This window comes from Polyodon spathula, chromosome 5 (genome assembly GCF_017654505.1).
Source record: "Polyodon spathula isolate WHYD16114869_AA chromosome 5, ASM1765450v1, whole genome shotgun sequence".
Taxonomy (NCBI): Eukaryota; Metazoa; Chordata; class Actinopteri; order Acipenseriformes; family Polyodontidae; genus Polyodon; species Polyodon spathula.
The window spans coordinates 74,846,282-74,859,920 of NC_054538.1; the positions used below are offsets into that span (position 1 = coordinate 74,846,282).

Here is a 13,639-nt window from a genome sequence, read left to right on the forward strand (position 1 = left end):
GTTCCAGAACTCTGTCTACTTGGCTTCTGAAGGACCCCAATGACTCAGCAGCACCATGTGGCTTTCTAACCAAGTCCATACACTCAACACTGTGTGAAAAAAACGAGTCTCCTACTCTCAGCTCTAAGTCTCTCCCCACTCAATTTCCATTGGTGTCCTCTAGGTTATGTACTGTGCTTAAAAGGGTAGATGCACTGAGATCCATGAAGATTCAACATCTCATTTACAAAAATGCCAAGCCCCCATCTACAGGGGCAGGGGGAACTGAAGACTTGCTTGAATAAAATTTTTATTTTTATTGACCAGCATTGGGTTTTGATATTCTTCAAAGCAGATTCATACTGCTAACAAGAAATGCATAAAGAACAGGCCTTTTAAAATGGCTTTGTAATGTATTTGTGAACTGTGAAAATATCTCTCAACAAATTGTACATTGTGAATGGTCATTTATGTATGGTATTCTTTTGCATATTCTTTAATATTGTGTGGCAAACCAATACATACACACACTGTTCATTTCACATATTCAAAGGTATTCAAAAGAGTTATTAAAGCATGGTCTTGTTGAAGTATACAAAGTTAATCAACAGTATGGAAAGCTTCCATTATTCAAAAGGTGAGAACTGAAGATGCCCAGTGTTTAGAAGTGGTTTTGCTGCCAAGTCAGCACTCGAGGCTACCTCTGAAATTAAAATACACAAAAAGTTAAATTTGATGATTTTGTATGTTATGGATATTTTAACACTTACTGCTATGGCCAAAAGTTTAGCATCATCCTATAGAATTAACAAATTTTGCTTCATAAAGTCGAGTGAAACCTGCTGAATAATGGTTGCTAATGGTATAACTTAATGTATGGCGAAATATAAAAGGTAATATTTTTATTTGTTTAATAAAAAACTGACAAAAACTATGACATTTAAATTTTTATGACTGTAGTAATCATTATGTAGTTTTCTAATTGCACTACAATGTATTTTAAAATTCTGTTAGCATCGTTTTCAGTTTTTTTTCATGCAGCATTAGGTCGTAATCCTAAAATACGTTTTGAAAAACTTTTTGTCACAGCGTAAGTTTCAATGTCTGCAGAGATCTCTATTACAAGTGCATATATATATATATATATATATATATATATATATATATATATATATATATATATTAGCAACATCAGAAAAATGAGAACACACAGCGGTGAAAGGTCCTCTAAAATGTGATTCAGTTATAAGCAGTCTCGTCTGGCTCAGAGCGCAATGTCATTTATTAACCTGTCTGCACTTTTTTACACCCTTCACACACCCTGTTCAGAAATCCTTGACCTTGTCTTAATCAGAATGTCTGCGATGCCAGGACATGTATGGTTTTGCTAGACCAGTTCTCTGTATGTTATCCTTGCAGAAAGTTTCGACACCAACTTAAAGTTCCTGCTAGAAAGTACACAGTGGCTGACACTCTATCCATGAAGTCAAATTGATTTACATTGCTCTTAGGACTATTGGGTTTTGCATCATTCTTTCTTCAATGTGTTCTTCTGTTAAATGGTTAAGACTGGTAATCTTTCAGGCTATTCCAAACTCAGCAGGATAACACATTTTAATGAGGGCACTTAACAAGTCTGATGGATAGATACTAACCATGAGCTCATGATCAGTAATCTATATTTTGCTGAAAACACATTAATCATCTTGTAGTTAGATGGCAGTTTTTTCTTCTTCTTCTTGGATGAATTAAGTACTTTGTCAATGTAACCTTCCAATAACCATAGCTATTGCTTTGTGTGTTTGTTGTTTCAGAATCTGATTTATTAAGTTATCCTTGGGCTTCAATCCCCAAGACAAACTCTCGGTTGCAAGGGTGTCTCTCTGCTGTCGCTTCAGTCTACTTGCTGGATACCTGCACCTTAATATGTGTCTCCTTTACTGTTTAACACTCATAATGTAACACAAAAACACATAATTATTTTAAGTTAAACTCTAAACTACAAATCAAACAGTAAAATTGCAGGGACATTCCTTCTGCATGACACTAAGCACATCTGTAGCCACAGTGTTTCAAGTGGAGCATTTCCATCTTTGGGGATCCAAATGTGAATACCATACCAGTTAATCAAAACTGCTAAAACATCCACACAAGCTCATGTTCATTGACCAACTCTCCAGTAGTATTATATAGAATACTCTGCCTTTCTTATAAACAAGCCTATACATTTAGCTAGGGATTACATTTGATACAGTATTACTTTTTAGCCAAAATATATAGCTTTTTTTAAATTAAACAGACAGCCTGTCAAGTCAGTAACTGCTAAGGTTCAGGAACTGTAATTTCAATTATATAGCAGTTTGAAATCTCAGCATGTAACTGGTTTGTTATCATTTTCAGTGGTTTGTATTTCAATAGCCCCATCCTTAGGACTTCTGATTTCAGGGCTTTTATTTCTGTGTTATGCCCAAAATAAAAACTACAGTATCAGCTTGCTGTCAAATAAAAACCGATAACAACCCAACACTCAAAATGAAAAGAAAAAAAAGTCTTTCTGTTCCTGATTTGATTAAGTCGAGAGCATTCCACTGAAACGAGGAGTAATAGCTGTAAGTGAGAGCTACAATTACCCACTGGCTTATCTATATTTTATAATATTGTGAAACACTCAACAGTATTTATTAATGAAGCCATTCTAAACTGCTTTCTTTAGTAAACCTGTTTAGGTACAGAAATACAACACGCCCACCACTATTACACTTTCAGTAAGTTAAATTTGCTGTTTGCGAGTGCTTTGCATTTAAAGAGAAACTTCAGGGTTTCGGGTTCGGTTGGCTATCATCCTCGATGATGGAAAGTTTCCACAGTAAAGGAGGTAAAATAAAAGAACAACTCAGCTCCAAGATACCGTTTCTTGAAAAAGCATCATTGGGTTTTTGCATGTCAGTCCACAGAATGTTCTGAAAAACCAAGTAATTCAAATAATCTGTCTAACCAAAGACCTATCTAACATATGTATTCAATCTGCGAACCAAGGTTTTGGATCTATTCCTTGATATAAAACATTAAAGCCAGTCCACATGTAAACAACTCTCATTAATCCTTTACCTTTTACACAAACAGTCTGAAGAACACATACATCATGCTCAGGTCCAAGCGTTCTTCCAAGAGATATTTTACTTGCCTTATTTGCTTCTGGGACAATGTGTGTCTGTTACAACTCCCTGTGACCAGCTGTCTGTACTCTGCTCTCCAAATAAATTAATTCCACAATCACTTTTTTCATACTCAGAAGTGATAAAAGTCCACTTCCTGATTATAGATATACCTCGCAAACCTGGTTCCAGTTTCAGAAATATGAGAAAAATCAAGAATTCCTGATCAAACCTTTCATCTATTTTTATGAAAGTTTTATAAGTCTTTATTGAACAAAAACATGGAGTGTTGACACTGTACAGACAGGAAGCATTTCATCAGTAAAAGTATAGTACATATATATATATATATATATATTCCTATAAAATTTAAGTTAGGTGGCTGAGGTACTTGACCGGTTGTGTGGTCACTAGTTTGAATTGCACTTGAAGGGAGTACCAATGAGAGGAAGGTTTTTCAAGGAGGTGATATCATGACTAGGGTTTGTTTGTGATGACCTGCAGCATGCAGTCTTTAAACATGTGCTCTGATAAGTTGAAAGTTCCCCAGCAGTCTATAAAAACTATTTTATTTTAAGGCTGACCTTTGATTTCATAGCATGAATTAAATAGGAAATATATCATTACATTCATTCATTCTTTGCAATACAGTGGCACACAATGTCACATCTGGTGTCTTATCTCTGTCTCTTTCTCATTAAGGCTTCCATATTCTAAGGACCTCCACTATCTCCATCTCCATCTTCATCTCTGTGTGGGTTTCCTCTCATGGCTTGAACAGCTGAAGCTTACCATCCAGGGTGGCTGTGACAAGCTGTAGAGTAGAAACAAAAACATTTGAATTAAACAATGTCAGACTGTCATTAACCACTATGTAATTGACCATGGCAGCAGTTAAGTGCCAAAGACAAGGGCACATAACAAAAGAATAAACCAAAAAATATATACACTGGTACGATATTTGGCGGATTTTATATAAATATAGAAAGCTGTGATTTCATGTTCAGTTTGTTATAGCACACATACATCAGTACTTCTTGCGGTGGCATATCATTATCAGATGATACTTTATTTTGCTACTTCTAGTTGCAAGTTCAAATCTGTCACTGATTGAAAGAGGATGCAGAATTGTGAGGGGTAAACCTATTTCATCGGTTTAGTTTTATGATGGAAAACAGCAGGCCGTTTGACATGTTACACCATTTTTTATGAAAGCTTCCACTAGAGTTTGAAAGGGTTACTTCACCATTTACCTCTCTGGGAATTACCACCTGAAGCAACTAGTCAATTGTTGATGTAAATGTCTTTAAAAAAATGCTTATGAGTTATGGCTTTGTGTCTGTTGTTTATTGGAAATTAAATTCAACCTATGCAAGGTGCTATATAGATAATAATCAATGATATTGAACTACAACAAAAATACTTGAAAAACACTGCAAAACTTTATTTGGACAATGTAATACCAACAAAAAAGTGGGTATATTGCTAGACCAATGGCATGCAAGCCCTACACAATGTGGCTCACTGCATGGTGATGGCATCTCCAAATGGCAATACAAGGACAGGTGACAGACTGGATTAAAGGGTCTGGTTTGCTGTTTAAAAAAAATTGGTCTACGCAGTCAAGAAAACAGATGTTCAAGGAAAATGTGATTACAGTACTAAGAATCGTAAATTGGGTTGATCATGTGAGCTCATATTATTAATTCAAACCCCAGGATCACAGGGCACTGATGGCAGTCTAGGCAGGCAAAGCTCAAAAGACAACATCCCTTTTTATTCACTCTGGGAATAATGAATGTGGGGAGGAGGGGGGAGTGGGAGGGGGGGAGTCTACCACATGAGTTCAGAGAGTCTTAAACATTCCTGACATTTCATAAGGAATTAGATTTCCATCTGCAGAGGAATACTAAATACACAACAAGCCTTAATAGTCCAAATGGCATCTTCTCATTCTCAGCATTTGAGTTTACCACAGCTTGATCAATCTGTTCACAATGCATACTAAGCTGTTTGGGTGTGTTATCTGGGTCTTAGCAATTTACATTGAGCCTTTCTGAAAACATTCTGAAAATTTATAAATATGCATTGTTTTGTGTAAGTTTACTACAGAATATATTTTCAAATACGGGGCCTGGCCCGTCCAGTTTCAGATTCTAAATTGATTCAGTACCGTCAGCCAATCAGCTTCCAGTTCTAATAGATGCCCGCAGGAACGTCTCAGCACCAACTGTGAGTCAAATTTAAAATCAAACCGCGCAAGTGCTGGCTTTTCTTTTTGACTTGCTGCATTTTTAAGCGTAGTTCACATCTATTGGATAGTAAATACTAAACAAAGACACAATTGGTCCAAATTAATTTTATTACCACCAAAGCCAGCCAAGCAATACTTTGCATCAATGAAAGCAACCAATCACGTACCTGCAACTGACAAGAGCCAATAACAGAACGTCAACTTGACTGCAGCACAGACACAGCATCTTTCAACATCAACAAAGTGAGACGTGGAGAGTAATATTGCTTCATTCATATATAGATTCAGGAGAGAAAGGCTTTGGCTGAAGATAGAAACATGGAGAGTTAGGAGGCATTTGAGAGTGGTATTTAATAAGAGATTGTATTGGTAGTTCAGACTCCATCGTGCACGGACTGTTCAGTAATTGCTCCGTTCATTCTTCAGGCAATGTCCAGATTATAAATAAGGGTTTAAAACCCTAACAAGTTAATAAAAAAAATTAACTCAATTTACTAAATAAAAAAAATCATTGTTTTTCTCTATATGTATGTCATCCTTGTTTTTTTATTTTTAAAAAATGTTCAAGGTTATTTTCTTAGAGTGTCTTTACTCAGCAAAAAGGTACCAGACAAATTTAAGGTAAATTTAGGCTTTAAGGTGTTTGTTTTTTTAAGAAAAACAATGGTAAAAACAATTTTCTAATAGAGATAGTGCCTGCTCGATGATAGCTCTACCATGTGATAGTTGACCTTTCAACTACCTAGTTGGTCTTTCGTTAGCGCCCTCGCTTTCGACTTGGTTGTCAACTATCACACGTAGAGCCATCATCAATGGGCATTATCGCTTACATAAAAAACCTATGATGAATCATTAATCAAATCAAACTAAAATAAAGCTAATAATAATAATAATAATAATAATAATAATAATAATAATACAAAATGTCTGTTTGCTTCTAGTGTTTGGAAACCCCTTCATAGGCCGACTTGTCCGACTGTTTACAAGAGCGTATGCTTTTATGTTCAGTATTGAACAGTGAGTTGAAAGTAAGCATTATATGTACATTTGTTACTTTACAGTAATTTGGTGTGTATGGGAATCTGTTTATTGCGATCTCCGTAGAGGGCCTGCTCATTGTATGATTGTATTTGTTTCAAGTACTGATGCTCAGACACCCCATTGTTGATAATGTGGTAACAATAATAATTTAAAAGATTTATATATTTTTTTTTTTTTTCCCAGAAAGAGCTGTGGTAATTCATGCTGTGTGGATAATTCATAATATTGTGCTGTCATATGATTTATTTATTTATTTATTGTCATCACAGTGAAGTAAAATAGTAGAGAATACGCGCCGATTGATTTGTCTTTTCCAAAATGAGCCCACCCTAAATAAATGGATCCCCCCCACCCCCCAACAGTGTTCATGCTGCCGCCAGGCCTAAATAGAGTTGTACTCAAAACTGTTGTTATTCATCAGTGAACCCCATTTAACACCTTGTTTTCATTACTGAATTACTGCTGTAGAAAAATAGAGGGGTAACTAGAACCAATTCAAGATGAACTCATTTGGTCTAATATACAATTCTACAATGTTCACCATTATCAACTTGGAGGCTTCTGCGGTAGTTTAGGTCCTATTCTCTTGTGGCACCAAATTCCATACGTGCAATAAATAAGATGCTTTTGAATGAAACTTTAACCCCTTGGAGTACTGGAACTCAAAGAACTAAAGGTCTGTGCCCAGGTTCCCTGTGGGACTGGGAGTCTAGTTTGTCAGACTATTTCTTCAGGCAGAACAACACAAGTACACATGATTCTTGCATGTGTACTTTTCTTATTCTGTCCTTTTTTCAGGAATTTCTAGTGTATTCAATAGGAGTTTCTAGAATTATAAAGATACTTACTACTGCTTCATATAACATAAACTTCTGGGCAATCTTTGTAAATGCAGGAAGCTCAATCAATAAATGCTGGGCACGAACTTGGAACTTGGATATTCAGAGTTTTAATGCTGATTAAATGGTAATAAAGAACTTAATCTCTTACACCTATGGTAGCATGTTGGCATCACTACCGATGATCCTACAACGAAAGGCTTCTTGAGCTTCTGCTGAAAATCACCTGCAGGATCACATACTTGTACCACAATATTATACAGTATAATATAATTGCAAAGACCACATTAAGATTTAACCAAGGAAAGAAAATATAAATATGTTTTTCATGTCTGATAGCCACCTGGTTACCAAATTAGCACAGGTAGACGCTGTACTAAAAGCTCTAAGTTTGTTATCAAAAGTAAAACATTGCTGTTGCAAGGGATTGTGTTATGATGTAGAAAATGCTTGCTCGCTCCATTTTGTAAAGCCTCTGTAGTTTGCAATTACTTGGTCACTCATCATACTTTTCCACACAACTGGTGGTCAAAGTTAAATAAAGGTGGAACAAGAGGGTGTTCAATTTGAATAGCTTCTTTCTCCTCCCTTTTCACCCAAAGCCTCTTAAAATGTTTTATTAGTTCATGGTACATTTGGACTATTAAGCCCAGTATCTTTGCAATTCTACCCTGGCTGCCACAATCAAACCTGTGCTGGTATACATCTTTATTATGTGATGCTGCTCCCTATTACCCTGGAAAGACAGTCCTGATTATGACATTTACCAGCAGGCTTGAACTATGTTAGTGACATTCTTTACCCAATAACAACTATAAAATGCCAGCTAAATGGTTAACATGCTGTGTTTCAGTATTTATCAATTTATACTCGGGAGAATTTTATTAATGCATTATGAGAAAAAAAAAAAATGCTTAAAACTGTAAAGACCAAAAGAAAGATTGATAGCAGAAAGATAAAAGAGAGAAAACGAAAAGAACACAGTTTTTATTAACTGCCAGGTAATGGTTCACATGCATCTCAAATCCCGTTATCAGTTCAATGTGGTAAAAAGGTGCACATATACTCAAACATCCTTACACATTGTAAATACATACTTTTGATTAGTTTTATTTCCTTTTGTATCAAACTATATACTTCACACACATGCCAGATCACACTTGTAGATGTAAACCCATATACAAATACAACAATCCTCCTTGCAAAATGCTGCCCATTAGTTAACAAATTATTACTTGGTGCATTGACCCCAGTATTCTCAGAACAATAACAAACAAATGAGCCTGCATCAACTCTCCAGTTCAATGTACTTGTGTATTACACAAAATACATATTTCCAACTCCCATTGAAAGTGAATTATCTGTATAATAATAAATAATAATAATAATAATAATAATAATAATAATGCTCACTCAAGCCTTGGTAGCAAAAAATGAACTCCGCTACAGTAAATCAACAATCATTTTCAGAAACCTCAGTGGTGTTAGATATGAAGTTTATCATTTCAAATACAATATTTAGCAAATAAAGGTCTTTATCCTCAATTTGACACCAATTCAGCAAATCTTTTTGCCACTCTTCTCAACAGATCAATTTGAAAAGTTCAGTACTTCAAGACTGTCAGCTCTTCTGGATTTTCCCTACAATTTAATCAAAATCAACATATATTACATGCTAGTCAGGAGAGTGCTACTGAAATGAATACAGACCGTTTGTAGGGTAGTGTTCAGCTAAATTAGTTTTAGTCAGTTTCTACAAACCCCACATTTTTCAGTTTCACTGAAGATGAAGCATAAGCCATGCCCAATACACCCAACCCTTTGTTTTAATCAGACATCAGTACACTGACTGAGTAATGAGGAAAGTAGACAGGTCATACTTGGATACAAAGGGGACCCATCAGATACAGTAATCTGTAAACTTTAGGCAAGCAGAACGCTAATGGATTAATAAGATGCAAGGGTTATTTTTCATCACTGGCAGTCAGGGCTTCAATTAAAACCATATGCAATGTGGCTATTTTAAAACCTGTGTCCCATTTAAAATAATAACCAAAGTAAACCAAAAAAAGAAAATAAATAAAAACTAAGCAAAAGCCATCTTAGAAAATGCAAACACATGCACATGTGTTAATTAAGTAACTGTATGACTTTAATGAAACCTGGAAAAAGGTGTGCGAGGTGCCTGTACCTATACAAAGTATAAGTACAGTATAACACTATACAAAACTAAGCCAAGTAGATATGTTTGGCTGTTGTCTGCTAAGGTTGGGCATAGAAATTAAGTTTCAAGTAGATTAAATTCTTAGGAACAGTATTTGTTGTACTAAGTTTAAACAAGTGGCTGTTATTGTAAAAGTGGGGCTTATTAAGTATTTGCACTGATGGCTTCAGAGAGGAATTGTATTCCTCCTACCGCTAATGCTCTCAACTACATTAAAGACAGTTTCCCAAATCAGAAAACACCTTACTTAATGCTCCTGTGAGCCTGTGTTATCCAGGTTAAAACCCCTCTATGCTTCATTTTTCATTATGTGCTATAAATTGAAAAAAAGGGATTTTTCTAAACTTTAGAATCTAAATCACCACAGTTATGTAACTTTTAGTATTGAATTAAAGACATTAACTTGGCTGTATAGTACAATGAAAAAACAAAAAAAACAAACAAAATGTGTATGAGAGAGCAACGGCAATAAAGTATTGAGAAAGAAAAAGAAAATCTCCTCATATAGAACATAAGAAAGTTTACAAACGAGAGGAGGCTTTTTGGCCCATCTTGCTCGTTTGGTTATTAGTAGATCCCAGGATCTCATCAAGCAGCTTCTTGAAGGATCCCAGGGTGTCAGCTTCAACAACATTACTGGGGAGTTGGTACAACATGATATGACTATAGTTATATATCCCAGGATCATGACATGACTAGTCATATACATCAGGGTATGATTGCGTCATTATTTTTGGCCTCACTTCAAACAAAACGATTTAGCTGTTCATTTAAGAACAGCATATGTCCAGTTTTTATGGTTTTGAACAGTGTTATCACACAGGGAGTTGGAAGTGACTTACCATCACATAACATATATTAGAGAATACACCAGCCGTTCCATTTGCCTAACAAATGCATGATTCATGTGACATAGAGTAGCAATATTAGATCTGCAGCCTACTGATTTACCAAAGGGCTGCTCAGGGCCCCTCTGTTTCAGGCAAATAAACCAAAGCCAAGGCGATTAAAACCAACTGAATTTACATTCCTTAAGTACCTACAATAGAGTCCATCCATCAATATGTAGTCAAGAAATACTGAAACTGTTCATTCTTTCTTCTTCTTCACAGTATAACACATTTTCACATGGAAATTTCCTAAAACATAAGTGCATCTATCGCAGACATTTATATTGTACTCCTTTTGTAGCGCAATTAATCAAGTATCCATTTGTTTGTTTGAAATTAACTTCAGAGGGCAAAAATATGTAACTGCACATGTTAAATTTCCTAGTGAAAATGTAAGGGTGGTGACTCAAATAAAAATGCAAGACTATGAAGATGGTAAAAGTTTTAGCAAAAACAACATAGTTTAAGGGTTGTGTTTTTATTAAATATAAACTTTAAATGCAATTGTATTACCTTGTAGAAATGCATATGGCTGAGCACCGCCTCTTGCCTTGAAACTCCCAAATGCAATATTGCTTTTATACAGTGGTTTATGTTTTGATTTATACAATGGTTTATATTTTTTAGAAACCATTGCTGAGCAAAGGGTGACCTCCATTCCTGCCATTTCCAACATCAAGGCAATACTGATGGCGATGAAGCCAATGAAGAAATCTGTATTCTTCCCCTAAAGGTTATCTGTAGAAAAAGTGATGGAGTCTTAATACTTCGTGCCTTTGTATCACAATATCCAGCAAGGATTACACCAAATTTATTGTGGGGCTTTTATTGCCAAGTCAAGTGCTATCCATGAGTTTGAAGAAGTCAGTAAAACACCCTGACAGAATCAATGTCATACTGTACCAGTGCAGCAGCTGAACAGTACACAGTACCCAGTATAGTATTATGGCATGTTTAACCCTTCACACTTTTAATATAACTTCTAATTGAAAGTTGGTCATGTTTACAACCAGGTCCCATTCTGGCAGTGTCTCTTTACATGGCTCAACATCAGCCTTGTTTACTACAAAACAAAATGATTTCATTGCAGGTGCTAATGTCAGGCAAGCCCACTAGCTGTAATACAATACACAGGTGGGTGAACTTCATAGCTCAAACCTAACATTCATTTGCACACCTCCATCCAGTATAGGCCTTTTTGAGGACGCATGCTATAATGACTTTCAAGGAATTTCATCTTACTAGTGAAAAATTGTATGTTGCTGTTCAACTGAAAAGACAGTTCCTGGGAAACTATAGCTCCTTCACCATACAGTCTGATAATGTAACATAACAGTGTGCAAAAATCTTGACATATTAAGAATGGCGTCAATAAACATATGTTCAGTGGAAAAGCTGTGGCAAAAGACTTCAATTGCAAGACACACTGCTTAAACGAAAACTGTTATCCTGAAAAAAAATAAATAAATAAAGTGCTGTTAAAGTGGGCTTTGGCTTTATTGATCTAATTTGAGGCACTCAATCAAGATTATCACTAAATTCTTTTGTGAAAACGTAGTAAACTGAAGCCGTTACAAGGGTTTAAGTTTTACCACAACAATCTCCAGTAACCACGCACTGTGTCAGCTTTTGTCTTTATGAGTGTCGTTGAACCAAAGAAACAAGTTTTATTTCTGAGCCATTATCACTTTTTCTTTTAACAAACAGTATTAACATTTGAAACTTAACACTGCATAAACAAAGAAACAAGAAGAATCTGTCTGGTAAAATCAGCTGTGTTCATCTGCAAGGTGCCAGAGAAGGCTTGTCACTGAAACAATACGTCACCTCCCTATTACAGACAACGACCATTCAAAAGACTTCTGATTATGCTGAGAGTGGCCTCTCGTGCTGCTTGATCACAATGAAAACATGTTACAGATGACTGAGCCATTTACTGTACCAGTAGGGTCAACAAACCTGAGGAGAATGGGGGGAATCAACTCTAAATACTAAATACAAACAAAAAAATCTCTTTTACTTTTTAAAATGAATTATATACTCTCAAGGCTCCTGGGCCTTAAATCACTGAATACACAAGAAGCCAAGGTCAAGGGAATGGAATTATAATCCTATATTTAAATTAAAATAATACTTCATCTTTATTTTCAACATGAGGTCCTTCAGTTATAACTGAAGTGTAGGCTAATTGATGGGACTTCATACTCTTTGTATCTATTGGATGGGGATTTTGGAAGCTGATCTGTGGAATGGAAGGTTTCACTCACAATCAATGTGGAGGTTAGATGTTCAGAGCTACATTTGTAAATGGCTATTGTTTGCAAGTGTGACAATATTTGACAATCGTATCACCTTGTTTAAACGTCTTCTAAAAAAAAAATGTCAAGCAAGGATCTGATAACAAAACAGAGGGGACTTTAAAAGCAGGAAACTTTACCAGTTCTGATGATTGACTTATGAAACTTAAAACAGTGGGAAAAAAATAACAGAATTGGTCGTGCGAGTTAAGGTTCAGGACACCAGAAAAATTAGAATATTTCACCAAGTAAGGCAAATAACATTAGAATATAAGGTTTATATTATAATATAAGGTTTCAACCAGAAGATTGCGTTGGACTGTTTTTGGCTACAATAAGTGAATCAACATTGGTGCCTCTTAACTGCAAGCTGATAGTACGTGTTTGACATGGATCTTATTAAGTTTATTCTAGTATTTCTACATTTAACACCAATGAGTGTTTAATAGCTATGGAATAAGGTAGGAGAAGGATTAGACCAGGTGTTTCTTTCAGAGAAACCTCCAGAATGATCTGTCTCCCCAGACTTTTTTTGCAGTAAGTCTATCAGCCTCTGGGTTGGCTACTGGTGGTCTGCAACTCCTGGATATTTCTTTGTATAAAAGTTATGGTAAGCAACGCTACACCCTGCCTGCTGGTGAAGCAATCAGAAGAATAGCATGAAGCCTGAAAAAAAAATGCACTGGAATGCAGAAGGCACTTCCAGGGGGAAATCTAGACGTATATTTTAGAATCAGGCACAGAATCTAAAAAAGCATATCATTGTACAGAGTATATATGATTTGAATAGCTGACCCTGCTGCAAAAAAACAGACCTTTACCTTTCCTTAATAAATCTTTTTTTTTAAGTTAATGTTTATTTATTTAATTTGGATTACTGTTTTCTGTTAATGGTCTGTCTATCGTTAGTTTTTGTAAGTAATGCAGGAGCAGTAATTACTTGAAGCAACTTGGAACGCT

At 35.6% G+C, this 13,639-nt stretch overlaps 1 protein-coding gene across 1 annotated transcript in view; it reads right to left on the minus strand.

Moving 5' to 3' along the window:
* Nucleotides 1–3,422: 3,422 nt before the first annotated feature.
* The window catches only part of wdr27 (WD repeat domain 27), a 114,774-nt gene continuing 104,557 nt past the window's right edge, over nt 3,423–13,639 (minus strand). The window contains exon 24 of the mRNA XM_041251330.1: nt 3,423–3,948. Coding sequence (XP_041107264.1) covers nt 3,901–3,948 — 48 coding nt within the window. The 3' untranslated portion in view covers nt 3,423–3,900. The remainder of the gene's footprint in view (nt 3,949–13,639) is intronic.